Below are 27,768 nucleotides of genomic sequence, written 5' to 3' on the forward strand. Positions count from 1 at the left end.
AAATAGCCAGAGAACAAATGTCCTGTCATGTGTAAAATAAACAAAAAAAAACAACTCTCTAGTTTCCTAATGTCTAAGCCTGCAAACCTTCAGGCATTTAATGCCATTTCTCTCAGTCCTCATATATACAGATGTCCTGTTAAATGCTTTTGTATTTATGGAGCAGGAGTAGGCCCAAAGATGGGCCTACTTGTTTTTTCATTCTGCATTTCTCAGACTGTATTCACTTCCTTAGTGGATCTTACTTTAATCTAATAAATTTTGAAAAGCATTTAGTATTCTTTAAATGAGTCAGGTAAAGCAGATTCAGCAGTATATCTTATTTGAATGAAGTAAAGAAGGCTTTTGTCTTCTTACAGCTTTAAGAAATGTAGAAGGTCAATGAAAGAGTTACAGATTCTGATCTCTTTAGGAAAGTTACAAATTCACTGTTTTGGAAATAACTGAACATTCATAACACAGTAGTAGCATTAATAGAAACAACCATTCAGTACCTTATTTTGTTTGTTTTAGGTGTTTGTGACACCTCTGTTGAGTGCCAGCACTCAGCAGATAAGGCTGACAAGGCTCATAATTTGCAGAGCATTAGGACAGTGCAAGGAACAAAGGATGGGAATGAAATGCTCAGCATTGCCCAAACCAGTGAACAAATATGATGGTACATTCTGAGCAAAATGCAAGTGCTGCCCTGTTGTGAACTGTGCAGAGTGAAAATTATGATGATTGAGTCTTACAATCAGATGAGTGAGGTTTTGCCGCAGCAGGGTGATCATGAGAATAGCCTGTGCAATTTCTGTTGCAAGAAGGAAATTCATGATTGTCAAAAAGTGTTATTAGGCAATCTTTGTCCAAGAAAATAGCATAGCATAGCAATCAGATCAGCAAAAATAATAACTTTTGTTTCACCTATTAAGAAGTAAATTATTGGCAGCTGTTTCTTGTAATCAAACTTTATTACCTTTTTTTAGTGGTGTTTTTCTTAGTTAAAATAAGGGGGGAAAGCTATAAACCTATTGAAAGTTTAATTTTGATGGTTCATTTAGGATAGATATATAGTTCAGATAAAAAGCATGTGGTGCATTGTCTTGTAGGAATGATCACACCTTTGGGATACCAGGTGCAAGTAAGAGTGTGAAGGAAGCTATCTTTTTTGTTGTTGGTTTAAGTCTTTGGTGAAATGCCCTAAGGTTTGTTTAAACATTTGAGGTTTGTTGCCTACATATGCCTAATTTTTCATAAAAATTAAGTACATTTTTTATGCCTAATTATGACATTTTTAATGTCTTAATCAAGATGAGCATGACATTTAAAACTTTTAAAGGGGAAATACAGGTGGCAGCAAGCCAAACTAGGAATTTATTTACTACATGGTGTATTAGATGCATGTGCACATGTAAGCAGAGGTCATAAATCTGCAGTCCTCTTGAGTGATATGGGTGAGGAAGGAAAATCAATTCTAATCAGACGACCAGTGCCCGGAGGTCATAACAACTTCTCCGTACACCTGAGGCACTTTGTTACACTTCATATAAATTTTAAGCAAAACGCTTTAGTCTGTAATAAAGCAAGATGAGGGATACTCTAGCATTTTGTAGTTTCACTTCTGTTATATATGTAGGGCATTCTAAAAATAGTGTCTCCTATTTTTTTCCATGGAAACAACAACAGATACAAAGAGCACAGTAACACTGTTTGGTAGAATTCTCAGCTACACAATACTGTTTTTCAACACAGTCAACACCATCAGCCATTCATTTGCACCAGGAATGAACAAAGGCCTGCATGCTGTGCTTATGAAAATCTGCATGACTGTCCAGAATGTGGCTTCTCTTTCACTGCTGAAATATACCACCCACTGATTCACTGTGCTCACATCCACTGGTCTCCATAAACATTAAGTGAACATCAATGAATGCCAGTGGGTGTGATTTTCTTTCACATGAAGGAATTCAGTGGCACACCTTTGCTTCACACATACTTCTGTGTCAGACAACATTTTGTCAGACTGCCTCCGTTGTGCAGCAACAAAACATGAAGGAATATTGGCAAGAAGGTTCGTCCTTTTCAGTCATATTACCAACATTTGCCTCTGGAATCATGGGACAACATAGTAAAATATTAAGCATTACTTCTGAAACAGTCTTCATTGTAATCACTTGTTTCATTGTCTTAGTGTGTTCTCTCACACAAAATGTTCCCTTTTCCTTTTTTTCTGTGTTCACAAGTTCCTTTCTCAGAACTACTGGTATATACTAATGGTTCATATAATTGTAAGAGAAGGCCTGGGGGGACCTTAGTAGCCTTCCAGTACCCGAAGGGAACCTATGGGAAAGCTGGGGAGTGACAAGAGACAGGATGAGGGGAAATTTTTTATTAACTGAAAGAAGGTAGATTTAGACTAGATGTCAGGAAGTAATTCTTTACTGTGATGGTGGTGAGACACTGGAACAGGTTGCCCAGTGAGGCTGTGGATGCCCCCTCCCTGGAACCATTTAAGGCCAGGCTGGATGGGGCTGGAGGGAAGTTTTCTGTCCTGCAGTAGGGGGTTTGGAACAAGATGACCTTAAAGATCCTTTCCAAACCAAACCATTCTATGATTCTATAAACAAAAGTTTCCTCCCTTGTATAGCAAAATATTTTATTCTTCTAGTTTCCTATTTCTAACTTGGCCCATTTTTCCATGAGAGTTAGACAACATAAGCATTAAGGTTACAAACAGAAGTATGTAATTTTTTAAATTGTGCAAGCTGAAGAGCAGGTTTTTCAGCTGCGGGTAATTTATAGGGTGTAATTTTTGATATTGAATAATTGTGCTTTTTGTAAAATGACTACCTTCAGATCTGCAAAATAGATGTGCGAGACCTAAAAAAAGTAAAATTTCTGACAGTTGTTCTATCACATACAAATATGTGCTTTTTTAAAAGATACAAGTTAATTATGTTGCTTAATGCTTACAGCAAGTTCAGAATGTAGTCAAGATGAATCCAAATTGCTGTGTCTCAATTGTTCATTGCTTTGCAACTGAAGTGAGTTTTCTGCATGCCCGTCATCTATGGGATTTGTTGTTGATTTATTATACATGCAATCTTTGGTGCGTTTGTGTACATTATAATGTATTTGTTTCCATCCTCTGTCTCATAAAGAAAATCTGTCATGAACTTTTTTTTTAATTCATTTTTTAAGCATTGTAGCATTAATTAAAATTGCCAATAATTAATGTGTCGTTAAAAGCTCTGTTTGATTTCCTCTAAGTGAATAGGAAATAATCATACCTATAATAGAAAAGACTGGATATCCAGAAGTTGAGAATTGTGAAGCTAGGAAAAGTGTTTTTCCTACAGTATTTTTCTTTCCATGTTGTCCTTTATAATTGCATTCACATCTTCTTATTTATTTCTGTGTTTGCAGAGACTTATTGTTCACATTTGGCAGTATGCCAGTAATATAAACTGTATTTTTCTTTACCCTGTTCGTATCTCTTAAGTCAACTCGAGTGGCTGTGTGTCAGGTACAAATAAATATGAAGAGTGAAGAAAAAAAAAAAAATCATAATTTGGTCTAGAATTAATTCACTGTAATCTGCAAGGCTAAAAATAGGATGATAGAAAAAGAGAGAAAAAAAAATAGATTTATCCTGTGGCCTGTAGAAAAATAATGATTCTTTGTTGGCAGTGATAATAAAGAAATATATTTGGGGGAAAGATCAGCATCATCATTACAGGAACCCTTCTGATGTTGTACATAGCAGTGATCAGGTTTGGAAGAAAGTGGTTTGAGAAAGAGATGGGATGAAAATAAAAGTTGTTTGTGACAAATCAATACACTGAAATATGAAGATCTGAGGAATCAGTAACCAGGGTCCAGGGTACAAAGAGGCTGAATAGAGTGTGCTCTGTGGCCTTGTATTTTAACTTATAAAAGCTTACCTGAAGGTCATTTATTCTAGTTTACACCTGGGCTATTCTTCCTTTGCTCCTGTCATCCTAGTTGTAATAAAAGAGCTGTATCTTTTATGATACTTAAATGTTGGCCTAAAGCCATGTTTTGAGAAGAAAGAGCTTTGTTCCCAAATGCCTACAATGTCATAAGCTTTGGTGATGCTAAGTGTTGGGTTTCTTTATTCTTTCCTTGTTCCTTCTGGAAGGCATGCTCCAAAGTAATTCGAGTTTTAGATTTTAGTGTATGAAAGGGAAAAATACTAGTTTTTCTCAACTCTGAGTCCCTCTTCAGTTCAGGAGCATAATGGTCAAGCCGGCACTCAGCAGTAAGGAAGACATTCTTACATGCATTCTATGCAAAGGGAGGCTGGAAGATTTTTCCAAACTGATATTACAGCCTCGCATACATGGGAGTGGTAAAAATGAGGGGTAGGTGAACAGTTTGGTTGTCAGCTTCTTAATCCACACTGTGCCAAGATGCAATGGCAGGAGATGGAGATGTTATCCCTTCATGCATGCAGCCTGCTACTTAAGCCTGTTCTATCTGCTTGCATAGACTGAAGGAATTATAAGGAAAAGAGATACGTGAATTGTCCATTTCAGTGTCCATAATGGTTATCAGTAGATTTGGATCTTTGTTTACATTAAACTGTAATTGTAATAATTGTAAATGTAATAAAATTACATTTTAAAAATAGTATTCCTTTGAACAATGAAGTGTATTCTTTGGAAAACATGAAAATGATTCAAATTCATTTATAGCAAATTGTGACGTATTGGTGCTAACAAAATGATCAATGTTAATATAAATGGTTCCTTTCATATGACTCAGAATAATATTGAGTGGTTTATTTTCCTGTATTTTTTTAAATACAGTGCTTCTTGTACTGCAATTGAAAGTGAATTTAATATTTATGCTTTTCTATTTTAGGTACAGAGATCCAGAAATAAGCAGTTGCGTGAGCTGTTTCCAGATGGATTTAGTATTCATCATGCAGGAATGCTGCGGCAAGACAGAAGTTTGGTCGAGAACCTCTTTTCTAATGGACATATCAAAGTCCTAGTCTGTACAGCTACACTTGCCTGGGGTGTCAATCTTCCTGCTCATGCTGTTGTTATTAAGGTAAAGGCTTATATTACTCTGCACATGGTTCTCTGTCTTACAGGAAAGATAGCAAGATCTTTATTGTGGGTTAGGGAGCTGGAGGGGAAATGTCTGATGGACTTGAAATGTTATTTATATCTCATTAAACTGATTCTTACTAGTTGGAGTCTAGTTTGTATAGTAAAGATTTAAATATATCAAAGATTATGAAAGGATTAGTTAAAGTACACTTCTGAAATCATGCTGTATTTGCCTAATTTCAGTATTCAGCTCATCAGGATTATGTTCATGTGTATTTATGTTAATTTTTATTAACTTTTCCTCAATCAGGGAACACAAATATATGCTGCAAAAAGAGGCTCCTTTGTTGACCTTGGAATTTTAGATGTCATGCAGATATTTGGTCGAGCTGGACGGCCTCAGTTTGACAAATTCGGAGAAGGCATCATTATTACAACTCATGATAAACTCAGTCATTACCTGACTCTTCTTACTCAGCAGAATCCAATTGAAAGCCAGTTTCTTGAAAGTCTTGCTGACAACCTAAATGCAGAGGTAATTTTTCAATTATTTTGAAAAACTAACAAACCTAGAAGGAATAAAACTATTTGAAGCAAAAATGAAAAATGTTATTTTCACAAATAAAATAGCTAAAATTGAATCTTTATTACTGCAACTATGTATTTTACAGAGGACTGAACTGTTATATGTGAAAATGTTGGGGGTCTTATACAAAAGTTAGTAGATACTAGAAGTAGTGTGGAAGACCACAATAATAAGGCAGAGCCATGGAAACACATAGCAAACTAAAATCCTCAAGAAATGAAAACATGTTATTATATAAATAAACCTACTTCAGTTGATTGACCACAATATAGGAAGAATAAAATACTTAGCTTCAACTGTTGTTTTTGGTGTCAGATTTACAGTGGCAACCAGTGGTAACTGGTTTATTGTAAACTGCAAGTTCTCAGTTTGCTTCAAGTTCAAAGAAAATACATTTGATTATTTAAAGTGCCATGGTTATAATGAGAGTACTGACTTCCAATATATTAAGACTATTCAAAAACTATCTAATGTAATAACCAGTTAAGAATCTGTGTATACAGACATATGGTTCTTTACAAGAAACCCTCAGAAATTTAAACATTCTTAAGGTAGAGGCATTCAGCTAAAGTGCAATGTTAAACCTTTTTTTTTTTTTCTTTTCCCAAGAGTGCAAGTGATTTTACATTCATTAAGTGTTTTTGGAGAGAAAGAAAGGGTTAAACAGTCATAGAATCACAGAATATTTTGGTTTGGGACCCTGAGGATCATCTAGTTCCAACCTGCCTGCCGTGACAAGGGCACCTTCCTTGACCAAGTTGGGCAACTAGACCAAGTTGCCCAAAGACTCATCTAAATGTGCCTTGAACAGTGCCAGAAATGAAGCACCCACAACTTCATTAGTCTGAGCTGAGATCTCAGAAAAGCAGAGCGGCATAGGAGAATCACCTTCCTCAGCCTGCTGTCCACGCTTACAGGTTACAATTGGCTTTCTGGTCTTCAAGCACACATTGCTAACAGTCCAAGGAAAAAAGGCTCTGTGTGGTTAGAATAGAAATGATAAAACATGAAAAACTGTCCAAAAAGAAAAACAATTTGTTGTAACAATTTTAGATAAGACTGGCAACAATAAAAGCAATCTTATTCATGAAGCTTTATTCAGATTTTTATCTAAAAAAAAAAAAAAAAAAAGTGTTTGTCCAAGTAAGTATATATTTTTGCTAAGTTGTTTCTTTTCAAATACATAAACTTGACTGGAATTCTAAATGTAGAGGAAAGCTCTATTGAAATCTAGTGACTTTTAACAGTAATAGTCTATCCAAATAGTAGTCTGAAAAATAATGCTCATACAAAGCACAGAAATACTTTGATTACATCAAAGGTGCATCTTTGAGAAGTTAATTCTCCCACCTTGTCAAAATAATAGAACTGAAGAAGAAAACGTTAGTTTTGTAGTGTGTATCCATCTAAACTTATGCAATCAAAGATACGTAAGTAGTATATTATATATATATTATTATATTATATATATATATATATATATTATATATATTATATATATATATATATAGTATATTATATTATATATTATATATATATTATATTATATATAAGTAGTATATTATGTACAGTGTAATGAAAAGTATTTAAACTAGAAATTCTACCATAGATTTGGGGATTTAGAGAAAAGTGCAGAAAACTGTTTATCCTAGTGCAGATGGAAAATTATGAGTTTTAGCAATAACAAGCAATTATTCTGTATGGAGTGTAAGTAAACGAATATATAAAAGTGATGACGAATAAAATGCTATGGTTAGATGCCAGAATAAAATGGTGTAGGCAATATTTTTTGTAATTCACCTAGCCAAAATAGTAAAGAATAGAGAACTATTTTCTGTATTTCGTTAAAGGCCAACTGTTTCTTTTTTACTTTTCAAACTTTAGAGTAATTGTAATTTTATCTGAAAATAACAGTCTACTCATTGCTTTAAAGTGGTGTAGGAGATGTGGCTTCAAAACAGCTAAAGCAGGTTAAGGTGCAGTGAGAAGTTTGTTAATCACTGCAGTAATTTTTTAATAAGAATACAAATGCCAAAAGCTAAAAGTCATTGGGGAACAAGGGCATGAAACTGCCATTGATTTGTTATCTAACCGATGTTATGATATTCAGGAAAAAATTAGTGCCTGCCAGATTACAGGAAATCAATGCTTGGAGCAGTTACAAGAAATTTTCTTGTCAGGTTTCGGGTTTGTTTTGGAAAATAAATAAATTTCTTTATATTTGTTATCAGCTTAAACTTCTATACGTTCTGATTTGATACTAGCCAGTGGAATATTCTGAGAAGTATACAAGAGTTTTTGAAATCATGATGTAGCTGGAGATGACTGTTCTGAAGTCTGCAGTGTTCTGAAATAGAAAATACATTTAAAACATAATCCATCATACTGATCAGTAGGTAGTCTTAGGAAGAACATTCAATTTTTGTCATCTTCTATAAACACTATCCTTCTGTCAGTAACAATAGCACTGTATGAAGACTAACTGTATGTTGTTGCCTGATTTTTCACAGAATTGTAGACAGTAAGCTGATGCCCACTGGTATTTTACCCATAACAAAGATTTCTATGAGCAACAGAAAATGTGCACTGTTATGTAACAACATGATATGGTTTAGGAAGAGAGTCTGCTTTTGCTAGAAATCATTCAGGGAATTCAAATGCCCATGCTGTGGTTGTAAAGAGATACCAAAGGAAGGCCAGAAGCGCATCTAAACTCTTGGAATTCTTAATTTATTATAAGCAAATCAATAGGTGAAAGAAAAACAAATCAAATGAATGCAACAGTTGGAAATATAGGAAGACTCCATGCTCCCAAAAGCAAATGTGGTTGGTCATTTGCCAGGAGTGGGCAGAGGCTATGAATGAGGCAATGATTCATGTATTTGATGTAATGCAGTAAGTAATCCTAGCTGCACAATCACAAAGTGCAATCCAGAGCCTTGAATTTTGTATCTAGGCTTATGTTGTGCAGGAAAGAAGGCTTGGATCATGAGGGGGTAAAATGGGAGTATTTTTAATTTGGATTTCATAATGAATAATATAGAAGCAGGAAATTTTCAAAGTGATAGATGAAGGAATAGATCCGCTTCTGTGGAAGGAATACACAGGCATACCTGCATTCTTCAGATCAGAACCAAGGAAAATAGGACATGACATAATGGAGTTTTATGAAGTAAGAATGTTATGACAAAATACTATACTTTTCCTGGAACAAGAACCAGGAAATACTTATTGGGTTGAGTCAGTAACAGGTTCAGAAAATGCAAAAGGTTGCCAGCTGCGGAGTTAGATTGTGGAACTGCTCACTGCAGGAAGTTGTGTCTAAAGGTAGTATAGCTCAAAGTCTCTATGAAAACAGCATAAAAATCTGTTTAGAGCTGTTAAATGCAAGGGTATTATCTGTAGCTGAAAATCTCAAGTTGCATTTTAAGAATTCAGAGAAAATTTATATGGTGCTTGCTTCTCTTTAGCTAACAGCAGATGCTTTCAGACAGTCTCAAAACATCATGTTGACTTTGAGTGCCCAGCATATCTGCTTCTAGAAAAGCTAGGTAGTGAAAAAGCTGAAATACACCCAACTTTAATGAGTTGATACCAAAGATCAAAGACTTGACCATATCTATCCACAAGAATACTATCCTGTTGACTTGCTTTGAGTTTTTTGATTGTCTTTTTTTGTTTGTTTGTTTGCTAGAGATGAGCAGAAGAGGAGTAAGGAACCAGTGATTCTCAGTGTAGGCATGGAGATACTCCCTTTTCTGCTGACACTGTGCTTACTAGGCATAGTGGAAAGAAAAACACAAAATAAATTAACTGGTTAGTATTCTTCACTGAGAGGAGAGACCCCTGGGTCAGTTGACCAGCTGGCAAACAGAAAATACCTACAGCTGTATTTTTTTGGAATTACAGGAAGAAAGATAAGATGCAGGGGGATGTGGTTTAATTAGGCCATAAACTTTAACTTATCTGGGAACTATCATCAATAGCTCATACAATGCAGGTCACCATTCCTTCCCTAATTGTTTCCACCTGATAGAACCTTCCCTGTCAGCCACAGCTGGACCCCAGCTTGTTTCTGGGGCTCCTTCCTTCCCTAGGAGCTAGAAACAGGAGAAAATTTGCAGCACTGGACAGTAGAAATGGTTTCCCAGGGAGATGTGCTTTTCCACACAGTTCCCTGCATTTTTGTTGCTAAGCAAGGAAGATAAATAAGATGGTGCTTTGGTTAGGGTGGATCAAATCTAAGCTAGTTTTTGCCTTTCTCAGTGTAAAGCCTTCCATCTTGGTGGAGTATGAGCTACAGCAGGTATCAGAAGAGACTGAATTCCTTCAAAGCCTTTCCAAAATCCACATCCTTTCCAAATCATTGAGGAGCTAGGTGACTACATTGCTCATGTGAGCACAGTGTGTAGGCTAGGGGGAGCTGAAGTTTTGTACCCTGGTCCTGGGAACTGACCTGACCTGTATGAGACCAGCAACCTCATCAGTGACTGCTGTTGCAGTCAAAGTTTTGCGATAACTGATGCAATCAAACAACATGCTGAAACAAGCTGACCAGAGAGTTTGTGGAGTCTCCTTCTCTGGGGATGTATGCCTGGATGTTTTCCTGTGTAACCAATTGTAGGGAACCTCCTTTAGCAGGGGGGGGGTTGGTCTATGTGATCTCCAGGGATGCCTTCAATCGCTATGATTCTGTGATCCTTTATATTACCTTTATAACTACCGTATGGTTAACTGAACATTAGAAAATTGAGGGTTTTTTTCTCCAATAAAGAATCACATTATCTGTTGGTTTTATGAATCCTAAGTATCTTTAAACCTAGCAGAGGTCTCCTAATTTTGTAAATCATTTGTTTTGAAATTACTCTTAGACGTTTGCATTAATGAGTTTACTCCCACGTCCCCCATAGTTTGAAAACACGTGCTTTTGTTGAGTCATCTGTGAGAGCTTTACTCGAACACTAGATGGCAGCAAATAATTAGATGTAGCTTATTTATTTATTTTCCTCTGTATGGTATTCAGTGAACGTTCATTGAAACTGGGGAAAGAGTATAGTGTTATGTTTCAGTGCGGTAGCTGAAACCCAACTGCGTCTTATAATCCAATGTGTTTTTTTCTTATTTTTTTCTTTTAACTGTGAAAATACTTCATTTGCCAGTAATAAAATGAGTTATTCAGAAATAAAAATAAAAATAAAAATGTTTGTTTGTTTAATTTTGAATTGTTGGACTTCACTTTCTTCTAGAAGGATAAATTTATCTTTTTATGATTGTGAAAATGACAGTTTGAGGGGAAAATGTTATTACTAAACAATGTTGTTAAACTATTTCAAGTTGTGCTCTGAAATAGCTTTGAATGATGGAAACAGATGCTGAAATTAACCTTAGTTAAAAAAAGAGTAATAATGTACAAGCTTCATTAAATCCCTGTAGTAGTCTGTGGGAAGCTGAATGTTTAAAAATGTTTCTATCTACACATTTCTATTACTATTCTAGCTATATACTTCGTAAAACAACAGCCCTTTTTATGCTGTTGAATAGGGAAACACTTCAGAAACAGGCTTGGATTGCTTCTTGATATTATCCATTGAAATCAACAGTGTTTTAAGTTATTTCAGCTTTTAACTGAGGGCAAAACCATCTTGCATTACTATTTTTCAATAGATATGAATAACTATGTTATTTCAAGAAGAATATCTAGGGTATTTAATAATATTTGAATCTGAACATGTACAGTATTTTTATAGTGAACAGTATAAAATAACTTTTATAGGGTTTTATAGTTTTTCCAAATCAAGTGGAATGCTTACATGAAATCCAACCATCCACAAAGCAAAAATAACATTAGCCACTAATAATGACGGATCACAGAATTTCAGTACGAGGAATTTTTGCTTGCCTTAACAAACTAGTCACAACCAAAAAATATTTGTTTCTGAGGCATACAGGAAATATTAAAGTCTCCTACTTAAGTCAAATAAAATGAAACAAAAAACGAATTTGTTCTTCTGAGTGTAACTAAGAGAAAATATTGCTGAAGTTGCTATGTAACAATGTGTATAGCATAAGTAGTTTGAAAAACCATAAGTAGATCGAAAAGAACTGCTGAATTACCAGAAGTTATTGGGAAAAACAAAACAAAAAACTTTTCACATACTGATTTATCCTTCAAAAAAAAAAAAAAGAAAGAAAGAAATGTGAGTATATTTATGTGCATTTTTTTACATTTTATTATGCTTTGGTACAACAAAAAATGTAGCAAGTGGCTGTGTGTTTAACTTATAGTTACAAGAGGAGAAAACTGTTTTTAAGAACTATATATATGAGTCAGGATATGGGGACATGACAAAGAAAATCCTTAAGACTGTCAGTATTGTTTAGTTTAAGACCAGAACGTGCATTTATATTGATATGAAAACCAAATCTTTCAGTTGTAGGATTTCTTTTAAGGACAGTCTTTAAATTACCGTGAGGACATTTACTCAAGAATTTTGGTACTTTTTGAATAAGCTATCTCAGTATTATATTTGATTTGTTGATACTTTAAGCAGTACAAAGAATGATATGGATGACTACCTAATAATATCATGTCGTAAAACATACTGTGTTCTTAAATACAGATGTGTAAATGATTCAAGATATAGTACTGTGTTTATTTTAAAATAATTTAAGTTGGAAATGTACTAACATGTTCCTTAGTGCTAATGCACTGAATTCAGTATGTTTTCGGCCAAATATTTACATTCAGCTGTAATATATACATTTAATTTTCTCTCTTTTCCTCTTTCCAGATTGCTCTTGGAACAGTAACTAATGTGGAAGAAGCAGTAAAGTGGATAAGTTACACTTATCTTTATGTACGGATGAGAGCAAATCCATTAGTATATGGCATCAGTCACAAAGCTTATCAGGTATAAAACGCATTTTAAAAAAATCTGTAACCTGTTCTGGGTCTGTAATCCTTCCCTGATGTGAGGATAAATATTTGCTATTTCTACTTACCTGACATCAGCAATTCTTTTAAAGTGTTTAGGAAAAGAAAGATAATTTTTGCAGCACACTACTTTTAACTCTAAATTAAGAGGTCCCTTCTGTTCATGCAGAGATGTATTTGAACTGCTCAAGTTATGCTTCAAAGGGCAACATTCATTTTTATGAGGTAGTTGATGAAATTTGGCCTACTGTCAGTGTTTCAGTGTTGTAGGCTAGATATAAAAGATAAAGTATTCTTGAGTCTCTGTCTTTTTTTCCTCCTCTAAGATTCTGTTCTAGCATATGTCATCCCATGACATCTTTATATTATAAAATCACACTTTGATTGTCTTTTTCCCTTGTGATTTAATTGTTGTAAGATTTTTATTCATTTATTTATTATTTAGTACCATTCCATGTATTGATATAAATCAAAGCATGCTTTGTATGTTTTTTCAAGTTCAATTCATTCTCTGAAATTTTTAAGGTGTTTCATAGTTTACTGATTATCTAAATATAGTTACTCTTTTCTGTATAGCTGGTTAAAAGCATTTAATGTTATCATAGTTTTGACATAGATAATTGAGTATAGTGCTGGTGCAACTGATGCAAATATGTTGTAAATGTGCTTTCTTTCATGTGCTCTGAATATGTTTTGTAACTTCATCGTTTGTCATGATATTGTGAACATATCACTGTCATAGTAACATGCATAGATGTGTATGCTAGGAGATATTTGTCAGATAGCTTTTCTGTCTGATGGTAAAAGTTACACTGTTTTCTACACACAAAAAAAAGCTCCAACAGTACCTTGCCCTGTGTCAATATATCTATCCAAAATCACAAAGTAATATCTAAATGAAAAGTAAGAATTGTTGTCCTATTCCTATAAATCCTGCCTGTTGTTTTTTTTTTAAAGACATATTTTTGATTGAGTCATAAAATGATTTTAGTTTAAAAAAATTTAAAAAAAAATTTTTTAAAGTTACAATAATTATGGAACTTCATTAAAAAATAATCTTAATAATATTTATGTTTTTAGAAACATTTTTATAAACTTAAAAAATAATCAACAGGAGTTTATTCCCCCTCCTCTTACTTTTGCATTTTTATTCAGCTGCTGAGAAAGTGGAGACTGCCAGCACTTGTCTTTTTCTGCCACTTTTCCTCTCTGCCCTTCTGATTTGATGTGCTGGTAATAGGTATTCCTATTTGTGTTAAAGCAGCAACAAATTACATCAGTTTGAAGTGTTATCTGTTCATGTGGGAGCAAACCCAAGGCCAGTGTTTTCTACAAAAACACCTTTAAATTTAAAAGCTATTTATGTGTTGGAGGCAAAGAGTCTACAGATGATATAGTGCCAGATGTGGGCATAACCATAGATTTGCCCACTTAGGCCATTCTGCTCCTTCTGTTTCAGTTACAGGTATCCAGTTTACTAACCTGTATGTTATTGTTTCTTAGTAATCTTACATTGTGCCAATTTCTGCCTTTGTTTTGGTTGACAGCCAGTGGTACCCATTCAGAATCCGTATATCCGCATAATCATCACGGGTTATACTCTTCCCAGCTGTTTAGTAGAGCTACGTAAATGCAAATCACTTCTTTCCCTTTGCTTCGGGAGCCAACTATCCAACACATCCAGTGCTTACTTCAGAACACAAAAGGTCCAGCCTGTCCCCAGAAATGAGTGTTTTGTACTGCTTAGAGAGAGAAGGAGGCAAGAGTACATCTGCTGTGCAGTGATGTGATCCATGTCCTGCATGTTCTGTCCAGCATATTACCATTCCCCACCTTGCCAGTTTCTGGACCATCCAGTATAGACTCCTCCAGTTCCACTAGTTTGATTAGCAACTTTTCACATTTTCTGCCAGGAGTGCCAATTATGGCTTTTATTGAGGTGGGAAAATGGCCAAAATTTATGATGAGAAACAAAGTGGGAGCAAAGAGTTTAGCCAATATGAGTGTCATGTTAGTGAAGACTGTGATGTGAATTATGGACATTTGGCCTTTCATCTAGGGTTCCAAACAGAAGGTGAGGTCTGTTTTGTCTTCTTTTTTCTTTCTTTGGTTCTACTGTTTGTTGTTCCTGCAGTTAAGGGGAGTTTTTGTCCCTGTAAGCATTGCATTTGAGTTTTAAGTATGTGCAGTTGTTTAAGAAGTTATATGAGCATGTCTACAACACTTCTCTCTGCTAGAGAAAACACTATGAATAGTAATATAATTTATCATGCATTCTTGACTTTGCATACATATGCTCCAGACCACTTGGTTTCTTTCAGTGGACACACTGGGGCTTGTTTTAAAAGTGTGGCTTAGAGCTCTTCTTGGCTGGAGCTTTTTACTCTGTGGGATTTCTAATCATGCAGGTTCAGCAAGAAGGGTGCTACCCAAGGATTCTCTACTGGAAAATTGTGTAACAACCTTTTCAAGCTAGCGACCTTCCTTTAAAGATAAAACTTTAGTATTTATTTTTTTAAAAATACAAAAAGTTTGTCTACTGTTGTCTACTGTTACAGCTTTAGGGCCATTTGTATGTAAGGCAAAAGATTGGCAGGTAATTTGGGCTGCCAAAGGAACAGGGAAGTGTTTGGAATATTTTTTTTTCTTCTGTAGCTTTATGAAATGTTCAACATCTGGCATCCCAGTTGCTTTTTTTTTTTTTTTTTTTTTGACCACCTCTGTTCTGAAATCTGACCTTGATGCATGACTTACTATTGAGAAAAGCACTCTAGACCTTTGTCATCTTAGCTTTTGACTTGAAACTAAGGCAAGCCATAACTAAGCAGAAACAGCTTCAGAACAAATGGCAAAGACAGGGAATATTAGCAACTAGTCTTGCAGCTGCTTTGTGGAGATGGCTATATTTGTTCACAGTTTCACCAGCCACCAGATGATCCACTTCAGCACATAAGTGAAACTGAATACTGGTCCAGGGGAAAACAGAACAAGCCAAAGCATAGCAGTTTTCCAAACTGTCCTCTTAGCAGTCATGGTCATATATCTCTGGTGCAGATTTACCAAGAGGACTGATATGACTCAGTATGACTCTGAAGAACTGTACAAGCTCAGAAACAAGTATTGCCTGTGTACTAGAACAGAGTTTTAGTCTTTTCAGATTGGTGACATGTAATGGCTTATGTAATTAGAGCTGTATCTCAGGTGTGCATGTAGCAGATGGTTAACATTACTGTGAATCCATTTTCACCCGTTCCTGTGGGTCTCGCTGTCCCTGGTGCATGATGTGAAAACTTACAATTATACGTCAGACCAATTCAGATGGAAGCTTCTATATACTAAGGAGTCAGTGTGCATTGTTACTTATACAAAATGATCCAGTTCCTGAACTTCGATATAAATAGAAATGGTGTTAAGGACAGCATGCTTCTTGTGGGCTCTGACGTGAATGGTTATGCAATGTCTGTAACTCAGTAATTAGAATCTCTCTGCTGACGTTCACAGAGATTTTGGAGACATCATAGCTTTTCTGGTAGCAATCATTTCAGCAATCCAATGCAAAGCATATTCTGTTTGAAATACAGTAGAAAATATTTTTATGTCAGATACCGAAGCTGATTATGTCTTCAGCTAAAATATTTTTATACGGGGTAAATATTACTTTAATGATAATTTTCGTGAAGAATGTCATCATTAATATTTCTTAAAAATACTTATTTATACATTTCTTTAATAATCGCGCTTCTCTTTCATTAATAGTATTATCAGCCACGTGGTATTGATAGCCTCACAGCATTGTAAAAGAAATATTATTTTGATTGCTTAGTCATGTATAATCAGTTTGTTGGGTTTTTTTTGTCAGGTATGTAAATGTAGTTGTTATTTGTGAGGGATAACCCACAAAAACCTTAACTTAGTGGTTGTAGCTTCCTTTTACTTGATTTCTGATTTATTAGTACTGAATTATTAAAATAAAGTTGTTAATTTGACACTTATTTTTTTCACTTATGCAAATAACTGTGTATTTGGTGTCTAGATGGATCCAGGTCTAGAAAAGCACAGAGAGCAGTTGGTAATTGAAGTTGGCAGGAAGCTGGACAAAGCCCGCATGATTCGCTTTGAAGAAAGAACCGGCTTTTTTTCTTCAACAGATTTAGGCAGAACTGCCAGCCACTACTATATTAAATACAATACTATAGAGGTAAAATATATGATTCTACTTTTGTGGGTGTTTTTTCCTTCTTTTTGAACTTATACCAAAAATAGTTGTAAGATACTACAGAATATGTAGTTGATTTGTAATATATATTTTCAAATCATATTTACCAAAACAAAGAGAGAGAAATAGAAACTACGTATAAAGCAACTGTGGAAAAAATAGAGTTTGTATGAGATTAGGTTTGAAATTTCTATAGTCTGCCTTCTTTTATGTGGATTAGAAGAAGCATTTTGATACTATCAATCTGTGCAACCATTGGTGCGTGATGGCACATTCAGGAATAGAAGTTGATAATAAAAAGGCTTTTCCTGCATGAAAATTCTGTCAGCTTGCCATATGCAACATCAACGGGTTTTGGCACTAATTGTATTGGGTTGCAAATAAGTGAGGAAAGTGGCACAATACTGTGTACATGGGGAAGCTTGGTTTAAAGTATATATTCATCTTAAAGACTTTCTATTATAGCAAATTGATTTTATTTTTTTAATAAATGCCAAAGAATCAGAGCCTTAGTCATCTTTGACTGTTTATTGTCACTATGTATAATTCTTTTCACAGATTTAACTTCTCACACGTATCCTAGATACTTGTTTATGTACTGGCATGATTGCATGTCTCTCAAGTTTTGATGCCCAAGTTTAGAGGAAACTAATTTTTCTGAAAGTAGTGTGAAGTCATTCTGGAAACTTTTAGTGTTTAAATTGTGTCGCTCTGATAATCCAATTGCTTATTTGCATCTTAAATGCTTTATAAAATCTTAGTTAACTATTATTTATTTTTCTATATGATAATTTTTATTTTCAATACTAAATTGATTTGTTTTGTCTTAATAGACTTTCAATGAATTGTTTGATGCTCATAAAACAGAAGGTGATATTCTTGCTATAGTGTCCAAAGCTGAAGAATTTGAACAAATAAAGGTAAAGTTGTACTGCTTAGTGCAAATAGTGTGTTTTAGAACTAGACACTTTCGTAGTATTCATTCCTGGAATAGCAAGCTCCTTTTCTATAGACCAAAGTTCTGTTAAATATTAAGCACTATTATAGTGTGTTTTCCAGGTAGGAATGATTGCCAAGAACTATATATGCTCTCATCCAAATTTATCCATAATTCAGCTTGAGCTGTAGTGCACATTTAATAACTAGTTATGGATCTTCAGGAATTCCTTTTAAATGCTTTTAAGAACTTTTCAGCTTCTCAGTTATTAATAGGTGAAGATAGGTGTCTTTTGGTGTGGTGCATCCAAGAATGATGATTTCTGTTTGAAGTCTCAATCGCTATTAGATGTCTCCGTGAACAATTTGCTTTAAAAGAAATGGTACAGGACTAACTGAATTTAACTCTGAAATAATTCATGCATGGGGTAATATTAGATTATCATAATGATGAATTCTATTTTCAACATGAAATCTAGAAAGTTATTTTAATAAATTCTACTGTACAGGCCATGAGATTACTATCAAGCTAAGTTTAATTCCAACCTCCCTTTTTGCCGCTTCTGTTGGTAGGACATAATAAGATACTTTGCAAGCTGGTTTGAGCTTATTAGCACATGCTTCCATTCCATAGAGATGCAAGCCAGACTCTACAGGGTTTATTAGGTCAGGCTCATTGCCATTTTACCACAGTCATACAACTTTCAGATAGGAGTTGGCTCTCATTCACCTGGCTCTGAGGACTGGCAGCATAAATTCCTCACCATCTACATATTTACGTATTTGCACACATTGTCTGAGCATTGCCATCTCTTTATCTAATGGAGAAATTCTGTAATCTCTTATATAAGATAATAAGCAATGAAGGATCACAGTGATACATATAACATTTTCAGAGCTACAGGTTTTTTTCATGATAGTGATACTGCCTTGCTAGACCTAAATTTAGCGTAATTTAATATTTAAAAAGGAAGCATATGGAAGATAAATGTTTCTATATTTGTAGTAAAGTCAGTAGCGATGCTTCTTAACTTACAGTTTTTCCAGTTTGCTTTCTCAGCTTCATATGATATGACATCAGTGCAACATCAGTTCCAGTTTGTTGTGATTCACTTGCTGTGCAGCTCTGAGTGTTAAAGCTAATAACTGATTTACACAAGAGTAACTCCATGTTTATTCTTCTTCATGAATATGAAATTTGACTGTTAATAATAAGAAACATGTCTCCACAATAATTTTTTAAATTCTGTATTTTGAGCTTGCAAAGTCAGCAGTAGCCAAAACATTGATCTGGTCTATGCAAAAGCAGAACAACCTGTCCAAAATGTTGATATAAGCAGAGCATAACATTCTCCTGACACCGGAGTTATCTGTGATGGGTGTGTCCTTCATCTTTTTCTTTCCTCTAGGTGCTGGACAGTCGGGGCTTTTAACCCAACTGTATTAGGGTCTTTTGTATGTCAGGTAGTCGAGTCCAAATGAAAATTACTTTCAGCTGGTTCCCTGCAGGGACCAAACATTTACCCTCTTTAAATAAGTTTTACACTAACAGACTGTCAGTAAATCAAAGAATATGTAGATTTATGCTATTTTTGCTATGTAAGGGTCATCTGTTAGGTTGTAACAAGTTATGCATTATTCAAAATATAGATATGAATATTTCTTTACTCATATTGAGACTTAATCTTATTAACAGTGAAAACTTTAATATCATGAATCACAGTACTTAACAGTTTTGAGTTAAAAATGTGTTATGCCACATGCAAAATATATAACTATAATGAATACATTTAATGTTAATTCAAGATTGCCCTAATCCAGATAGACAGAGGTTTCACTCCGGTCAAATAAAAAATGAAATCTCATCAGATGAAGGATGGTGGGGTTAGAAGATTCAATTTTTGTGGCATATCAAATTTTTCTATGTCAATGGCAACCCTAATAGATGGTGATGAATAATAAAATGTAATTGTGTCGTTATTAAGATTGTTTCAATTATAGTCTATTAGCTACATTCTGTAAGATGTGGTTTTGCTTCTCTTATTTTTCTACTTCAAATCATAGACTGCTATAAAATAACATAACTGTATTATAAGGAATATTTGATTTTAGTATAAAAGTTTTTTATCAAGGTCCTCCAACCTCTTCATATAGTATAATTCTGTTTTAGGTTAGAGAAGAAGAAATAGAAGAGCTGGATACATTATTGAATGATTTCTGTGAACTTCCTGCTCCTGGAGGTGTGGAAAACAACTACGGAAAAATAAATATCCTCCTCCAAACATATATTAGCAGAGGGGAGATGGACAGCTTCTCCCTTATTTCAGATTCTGCATATGTTGCACAGGTAAAATAGTGTTTTTTATACATATGTGTTGCTGCTTCTGCTTTGTTCATTCTTCCAAATGTTTACAGTTATGCAAATAGACTTCAATATGCAAACTTTTACTTTCATGCAAATTGATTTGAAAATCAAAGCATTTTATGTGTGTATGATGTACTTTTTTAAGTAGAAAAAGAACTGCAAAATCCAACATTAGGAGAGTACTGCATATCTTTTTTTTAGATTTGAATATTCATTTTATTTTTCTTATACCTATAGTCTTACTGTATTCAGAAGTTGTAATAGAAGTTGCTGTGAAAGGATTTTCTTTACATATTGGATTGTTTTCTGAATCTAGCAAACTCTTGCAATCTGTTTTTGTTCTTTGTACTTTCATATTTTGTTCTGTAAAATGTAATTTGTGTCCTGTACGCATCCTTGGTTTGTACAAAAGAGACTTATTGCTATACCTTATCATGTAAGTTTGTATATTAACTTATATATTTGTCAGATTTATTTGATAGCTAAACAGTCAATAGTTACACAGCATGTTTAGCCCTTGCACCAAATAAAGAGAGAACTGCAAATCTGTGACATAAAATTGCCTGACCATCTTAGAAAGGAGGAGGAGGTACTGCATGAAATTTTAGTTCCTGAAGAACTAACAGTGACAAAATGCTCACAGATAATCCCAGATTTGCAGCATCAATAAGTGTATGAAATAGATCATGAAGTTTTAGGTCATCCTTCTGTCCTTTTTTGTTTGTTTGTTTGTTTGTTCTTTTAAGCCATCAATATGTTGCACTGAATCCTTTTTATCTCATCATTACAAAACAGATCAGGAAATTTGCATTTAGCTGGTACTGAAGATGCAAGTTCAGTATTTGAAAGTGTAGATGTTCTCCAGCAAGATTTTCATAGCACCGCTACCTTCTTCAAAAGAGTTTACTTTTCACAGAAAGCAGGCTTTATATGAGTCACTAATCATTACACACGTAAAAATTGTTGTCTTATTGTATAATTATTGTATAAATCTTTTCATCTTTGCTTTTAATACAGTGTTTATGTTTTTTTTTTCCTGTCTCAATTATAACATTTTTAGTTAGGCAACATGTTCTCAAATCACATGTAGCATTTGGAACCAGTGCTATAAAAGATGGTATATTTAATTGGATAGCGAGTATTAGGAAAATCATTCATCCTTGCTTAGTTAAAGAAATGGGCTTTTTTAGTAACATATGCTTCCTATCATGGCCAAATAATTTTCTCTTCTTTATTCCTGTTGGCACTGCAGAGGCAAGAGAGAATGATTGTATTCTATTCAGTGAATCAAGAACAGAATTGCTAATCCAGGCACACTACTGGTAGGCAAAAAAAGAAAAGAAAAAAAGAAAGAAAGAAAGAAAATCCACAACTTTGGAATACAGTTTGATACTTTTATGAAAGGAATTTCATAACTTAGGTTTGCAAGATAAGGCTGAATTGAAGCTCATATTAATAATTATTTTATTATAATTATTATAATTATATTAATAATTCCAACTCCAAGGCAGATTCATACAGTTTGGTTATACAGTAAGCTTGGGAGATGGTAATATGTTTTGTTTGTAACAGCAAAATAAAACTCTTAAATTTCTGTACAACTGTTCTGATAGTCAGTATGGAATAAGTGCCTGTTATGGAAGTGCAGTTAAAGTAAAAACTCAAATCTTGAATTTCCATGTAAAATGAGCTTGCAGATGTATGGGGAAGGAGGAGGATACTACATACAGTAAGTGAATTTGATTCAGAAGTCACTGAGAATCAATAAATGTAGAACTCCCTAATGTTCTGTTCAAGTCCCATGGCAGACCTGCCAGTACAACTGTGATTAATTGTGTGTCTCTTGTCCTAATTTCTGTAGGCAATCATGAGGTAGTTCTGCCATTAGTCAGTAATGGAAAAAAAAAAAAAAAATTTTCAAGAGTGTTTGAAATAAGTTTGAAAAGAAAAATCTATTGTTATGGTTTCTCAAAGTTGGGTCTATGGTTCCTTTTCATTTTCCAAAGAATACTTGAGTGAATTACAACATTTTTGCCTTCTTTTCACTCTCCAGAATGCAGCTCGTATTGTTCGAGCTCTTTTTGAGATTGCCCTTAGGAAACGTTGGCCTGCAATGACATATCGACTACTGAATCTCAGCAAAGTCATTGACAAGAGGCTGTGGGGCTGGGTTAGCCCTTTGAGGCAGTTCTCTGTGTTACCACCATCAGTCCTCTCAAAGTTGGAAGAGAAGAATCTCACTGTAGACAAGATGAAGGACATGAGAAAGGATGAAATAGGTGAGAAATCAGTAATGCTGATCTACTTAAATTATTATTAATTATTCTGCAAGTTTGAGATAAATCTGAGCCATTCATTTAGAAACCAAACCCACCAGTCTTGAAGCTATGTAAGCACATTAATTTGTTATTGTTGTCTGTCAAATAGATAAAGTTTATTCAGTCTTCATAGCTCATAATATGGCACAGTTCTGGGAGTAGCCCATATCCTGCCTACTCCAGGAATGAGCATATCTATTGGTGCATTTTAATATAAATGTCTATATATACATGCCCACATATAGGTACATATTTAAAATCATTTATACCCTATACTACCATTTCTTTCGTTATCTAAAACACCCCTTTGAAAGACACGTGTTTAATTTTTCCAGTTGGAATTTATTTTTTTTTTTAAATGGAATACTATTAATGATAAAAAGAAGAAAAGACAACCCTTATATCTAGGCATGCTTCTGAAACACTGCATTTATTTTCACTGAACACGGAGAATCATTGTCGCCAGTGTCTTTGCAGAAAAAAAAAATATATATATATGTATATAATAAATATGTAATAATAAATATTTATTCATAAATATTTTATTATTTGCAATACTGAAAATGAGAAAATCCACAAACTGACTGAACCATATAATAGCATTTTCTAGGATGTGCATATATACTATTTTGGAAAAAATATCCACAAGTTGATTGAAATTATGAAAATAAATTGTTTGTAATATATTTCTTTTTCTTTAGTCAGTATATTACTTCTGATTTAGGGGAAAATCCTTTAGATCTTAGATTTTCCTTGCACCTGAAATGTCAAATTTTGGAGGAAAAAAAAACCACAACACTTTTGTTTTTCAAAAGACATACTTTTACAGTGAAAATGTAGTTCATAGACACTGCTTTTTAGATAATTATGACCTCTAATTTGATATTTCTTATTTGATAAGAAATCTGAGGAAGCTATATTATGTGCTTAAAATTAGGTTGGAAAAAGTTGAATTTGTATTTTAAAGTTTGCCAAATTAGAGACTTTTTATTTAATAAGGTAATTATTATATTTAACAAGCTAAGCAAAAGGACTGTGAGAAAAAAATTCAGCTCATTTAAACTGTACCTTATAATAAATAGTAACTTTAAAGTTATTAAAAATAAAGCATTTAAGTTCTATCTTTGTAATGTTTTTTTCATTTAGAAATATCTCACTAATTGTTAATTTATTACATATTTGTGCAGGGGGTTTTTGCCACAGTATATGGTTCCATGAGTAGTATTAGCATTTTTATTCTTTAATTTTTAATGCTTATTTCTTCCCATACTTGCCTTTGGAGAAACAAGAACTTAGTATTAAATTACTAAAATAATTATTCTTTCTTCAGCTTGCAGAACTAGAATATACAAGATAGAAATATATCAATATATATGTAGAACGTATAGCTTTCTTTTCTATTAACTTAGCTGTAAAATACACTAAGGTTTGGTTTTGACTGTGAAAACAAGTGATTGGTTTGTGCCATGATATTTTGTGTTCTTCAGCCTTGTTTAAATGCCAAAGCAGGTTGGTCTTTGCTTCTTTTTGAGGAACAACTTCTTGACGTACTTCTTCCTCTCTGTCCTTTCTTTCGATCACCAGGGTTTTCCTTGCCTTACATTTCTTATTTGAATTCTAAACCAAAGAAATGATGGAAGACACAGCTTCCAGATGCAGGCTTATTCTCTGTCTCCATAAAATCATTTCAGTGTTACTACTTCTGCCTTTTCAAAGTTTATTGTCACTTTAGGAGTAGAATAAAAAAGACAGGAGTTAGCTTGCTATCTCAGACAAGTAGTGATAGACAAATGCCAGGACTCCCAGTGAAGGGAAATTGTGTTGTGTTGTGTGCACAGATCCTGGATACCAATGTGCCACGGTATCCATGCCATTAGACATCAACAATCCACTCTCTATTGCAGAGCAACCATAAAGTTTGTGAACTGCCAAGAAATGACTATGGTAGTTTGAGATACGTTGTCTAGGTTTTCAGAATACAGTGGACAACCTTTGTGGAACAAGCAAATCTATTCATCTTTTGTCAAGTATCACTGTCTTCTGGAATTGACAGATTTTGTTTAGAAGTTTATCATATTTCCTAAGTGCTGTTGCTAGTTTCTTATAACTATAAAAAAATATGGAAAAGAAAGTTTTATAATGATTTTAACAAGCAGCATTTGGGACAAGAGACTTACTGTTCTCTCGAAGGTGTGTGTACAAAACCTCAGTAGTTTTACTGTAGAGATTCAGAAGTCCACCTCAGCCATCATGATACAGAAAGTGATTCAGGGCATGAAGAAGACTAATTACCTGCAAAACATTAGTAGTCTTTGACAATTGACATCTACCTTTATTTCACACAATTTCTGTTTTATCTCTAATCACAAAAAAAAAACCTACTTATGCTATAATGCTGTCTACATTATGAATCTGTACCAATGTAATCATTTTTCTTTTAGTAGTCCACTTTGTGTGTAGTTCAGTTATTTTACTGCTTGCAAATTAGACTGATAAAATGTGTTAAAATTTCTGCATTAGTGATTTGCTTCTGTAGCAAGATCATCCAGTCAGTACTTAATAGTATAGACCTTTGAGAGACAAAACCTGACTGTTTGTTAAATAAAAAAGTCAAGGTTCAAAAAAAAGAAAAAAATAATAACAATTGCAAGCTGTTATGCTTGCATATGCTGTGCAATATCAAGAAAAGGTTTCTATCACCTTGCTATTTTGCCCACAATGAATGTAATGGCATTTCTTCTCTTTTGTTTTTTTTATTGTTGTTGTTCTAATCAGACATACGCAGGAACATGTAACAGCAGCTGAAAATCGGTATCCATTTTTAGTTCTTAACTATAATAGCTAGATGGAGGTATTTTTTAAGGGAATTCTTATGACCATTACAATTAAAATATTTTCCAGACTATTATATTAGTGATTACAGTGAAAAAGTGATCAATCCTCTTTTCCTAAATAAACCAGAGATTTCAGCTGTAAACTACAACTAGGGTTGTGTTGTGGTTTTTTTAATAGTGTGATCCCCTTATTGCCTTAGTTATTGTGACTGTGGAAAAAAGATAATAAATGCTGCAGCATTTAATTTTTCTTTTGCCTCAGTTACACACTGGTGTATTCTAAAAAATAAGAGCTGCTATGAGATGATTACTAGTCATGTAAGCTTAAGCCATTAACTAATTTTATTCAATGCTGTGAATCCAATTTCTATGTACTTTGAATTCCTACACAGGAATTGTAGAAGTTCGATTTTGTGCCCTTCATCAAGTAAAAGGTCAGAATTCAAGCTTTTAAGAAGAGCTATGTGACTTGATAGGAGTCTGGTCTAAAAGTCAGTGAAGAAAAGAAATTAGCTTCACATAATATTTTTTTTTTTCTGTGTAAATTTGTAATAGTTATTTTAACCTCTTAGGAGTTAATACTGACTTTTCTGGGCTCAGAGTTCCTAATTCAAGTTAAGTATCACAAAATATCCTTATGTGCCAGGTCAGGAGAGTTAGACATATACACAACTAAGAGCAAAAAAAGCAAGCAGTAATACTCCCCTCTAAAAGCCTATTTGAAAGTCAGAGTTTAGTCAGGATTATTTTTGCTATAATGCAAATCTGTTACACTAATCTTTTCTTGCCAGGTCATATGCTGCATCATGTGAAGATTGGGTTAAAAGTAAAACAGTGTGTCCATCAAATCCCCTCCATTGCAATGGAAGCAACAATTCAACCAATCACTCGCACAGTGCTCAGAGTTCGATTGAACATCACTCCTGACTTCACATGGAATGATCAGGTAAACAGAAAAAATGATAATTAAAAAAAGGATGGAAGAAAGCATAGGAAGTGTTCATTTAGCTCCAATTACAGATGTACAGCTATCTGAATAAGAAAATAATGTTTATTTTAACTGAAAAGCAAATTTGGGTGTAAGAATGGAATCACCTCTAAGAGTTTTACAGAGGAAGGCACCCAAAGATTATCTTTTTATCTCTTTAATTTTAACAGGGTTGTTGCATTTATATCAAGTTGAAGCAAGTGCTTATACTGAATATTGATAGTGTCTGTCTCACACACACATTTAAGTAATATGCCCAAAAAGGAGCAGCAAGAAAACAGGAGACAAAGGTGGCTTTCTAAAATATGAATGAATGTCAAACTCATAAAATAAAGCCATGTAATACACTTCATACCGTATGCCAAGCTCTGCTACTCTCCATGACTTTACAAATATATATTCTCATCAGTGCCTTGTCTCTGTTGTAACCTCCCTCAACAGAAAATTCAAGGTACTAATTGGATGCGTATATACACCCACACCCTTCAATTCTGAATCTGTTACTTAGAAGAAGATTTAAGAGAAATCTAAGTAAATTGTGAATGTCCACATGGGGGCATTGTATTGTTGCTGGTATTTTTGTAGCATTCTACAGTTAGTGGCCAAGTATATTTGTCTTTTTCTTCTTATAGAAGATCAGGGAAATTATCATTCTGAAAGGTGCCTACTCAGTATCTTTTATTAAAAAATAAGTTATAAATCCCCTCACAAATTTACTTTAATCACAAGTAAATTGGAGTTTTATTCCATAAACATTTAGATGATATTGGAATTTATTTTTCCTGCCTAAAGGCTTTATCTTTTGTTTTGGAAGCTTCACCAAGTTAGCTTGAGAATGGAAGGTTAATGATCAAAATACGTGAGGTCAGATTTCCCTTGCTACCTGGATTTATTACCAAAAAAAATTGTTTGAATGGGTTCTAACATGAATTTTAATAAGAATTATTTTTTGTTTTGATTGAAACAAGTTTTATCATTTATCTTTCATCCATGTTACCTGATTGCTGTCAAAGATAAAAAGAAAAAAATTCATATTAAGCTATTTCCTTAGTAATACCAAGTAATTTCTCAATCTATTTTTACTTTTGTCTATGAAGTTCAGATTCTTCTAGACTTTTACAAATTGAAAAGTGGTCTGCACAGAATTCAAATCATATATTTCAGCTCTGTACATGACAAAAAAAAAAAAAAAAAAAAAAGATTTTGCCCATGTTTACTATACTTTTTGATATAGTATTCTTATAAGCATCATCTTGATCCTTAATGGGGTGCAGTTTTAAGTGCTGGGAGCTCTTAAGTTTAAGCTTGTGAGCCAGATTCGTGTCGAAAAGTCTTACTGTATCATTAGAGCCAAGGAACATATCCAGACAGGGCAAATAACCCTTCCTGCTGCCAGGAAGAGTCCAATAGAAATACAGAGTAACTAGTATTAATTAGCCAAATCATATTTTAGACACAGTTTTAGGGCAACAGTTGCCCAAAATATAGGTATGCATCAGTATTTAAATGGTATGAGATTCATCAAGAG

General features: G+C 33.9%; 1 protein-coding gene across 2 annotated transcripts in view; it reads left to right on the forward strand.

The window, feature by feature from the left end:
- ASCC3 (activating signal cointegrator 1 complex subunit 3) overlaps window positions 1-27,768 on the forward strand; it is a 247,440-nt gene that overhangs the window by 145,801 nt on the left and 73,871 nt on the right. For both annotated transcript variants that reach the window (XM_015858848.2, XM_015858850.2), the window contains exons 15-22: window positions 4,870-5,061; window positions 5,374-5,598; window positions 12,441-12,560; window positions 16,617-16,781; window positions 17,633-17,719; window positions 19,906-20,082; window positions 22,154-22,379; window positions 26,044-26,198. In XM_015858848.2, coding sequence (XP_015714334.1) covers window positions 4,870-5,061; window positions 5,374-5,598; window positions 12,441-12,560; window positions 16,617-16,781; window positions 17,633-17,719; window positions 19,906-20,082; window positions 22,154-22,379; window positions 26,044-26,198 — 1,347 coding nt within the window. The remainder of the gene's footprint in view (window positions 1-4,869; window positions 5,062-5,373; window positions 5,599-12,440; window positions 12,561-16,616; window positions 16,782-17,632; window positions 17,720-19,905; window positions 20,083-22,153; window positions 22,380-26,043; window positions 26,199-27,768) is intronic.

This window comes from Coturnix japonica, chromosome 3, assembly GCF_054131305.1.
Source record: "Coturnix japonica strain WE chromosome 3, WE-NBRP24, whole genome shotgun sequence".
Classification (NCBI taxonomy): Eukaryota; Metazoa; Chordata; class Aves; order Galliformes; family Phasianidae; genus Coturnix; species Coturnix japonica.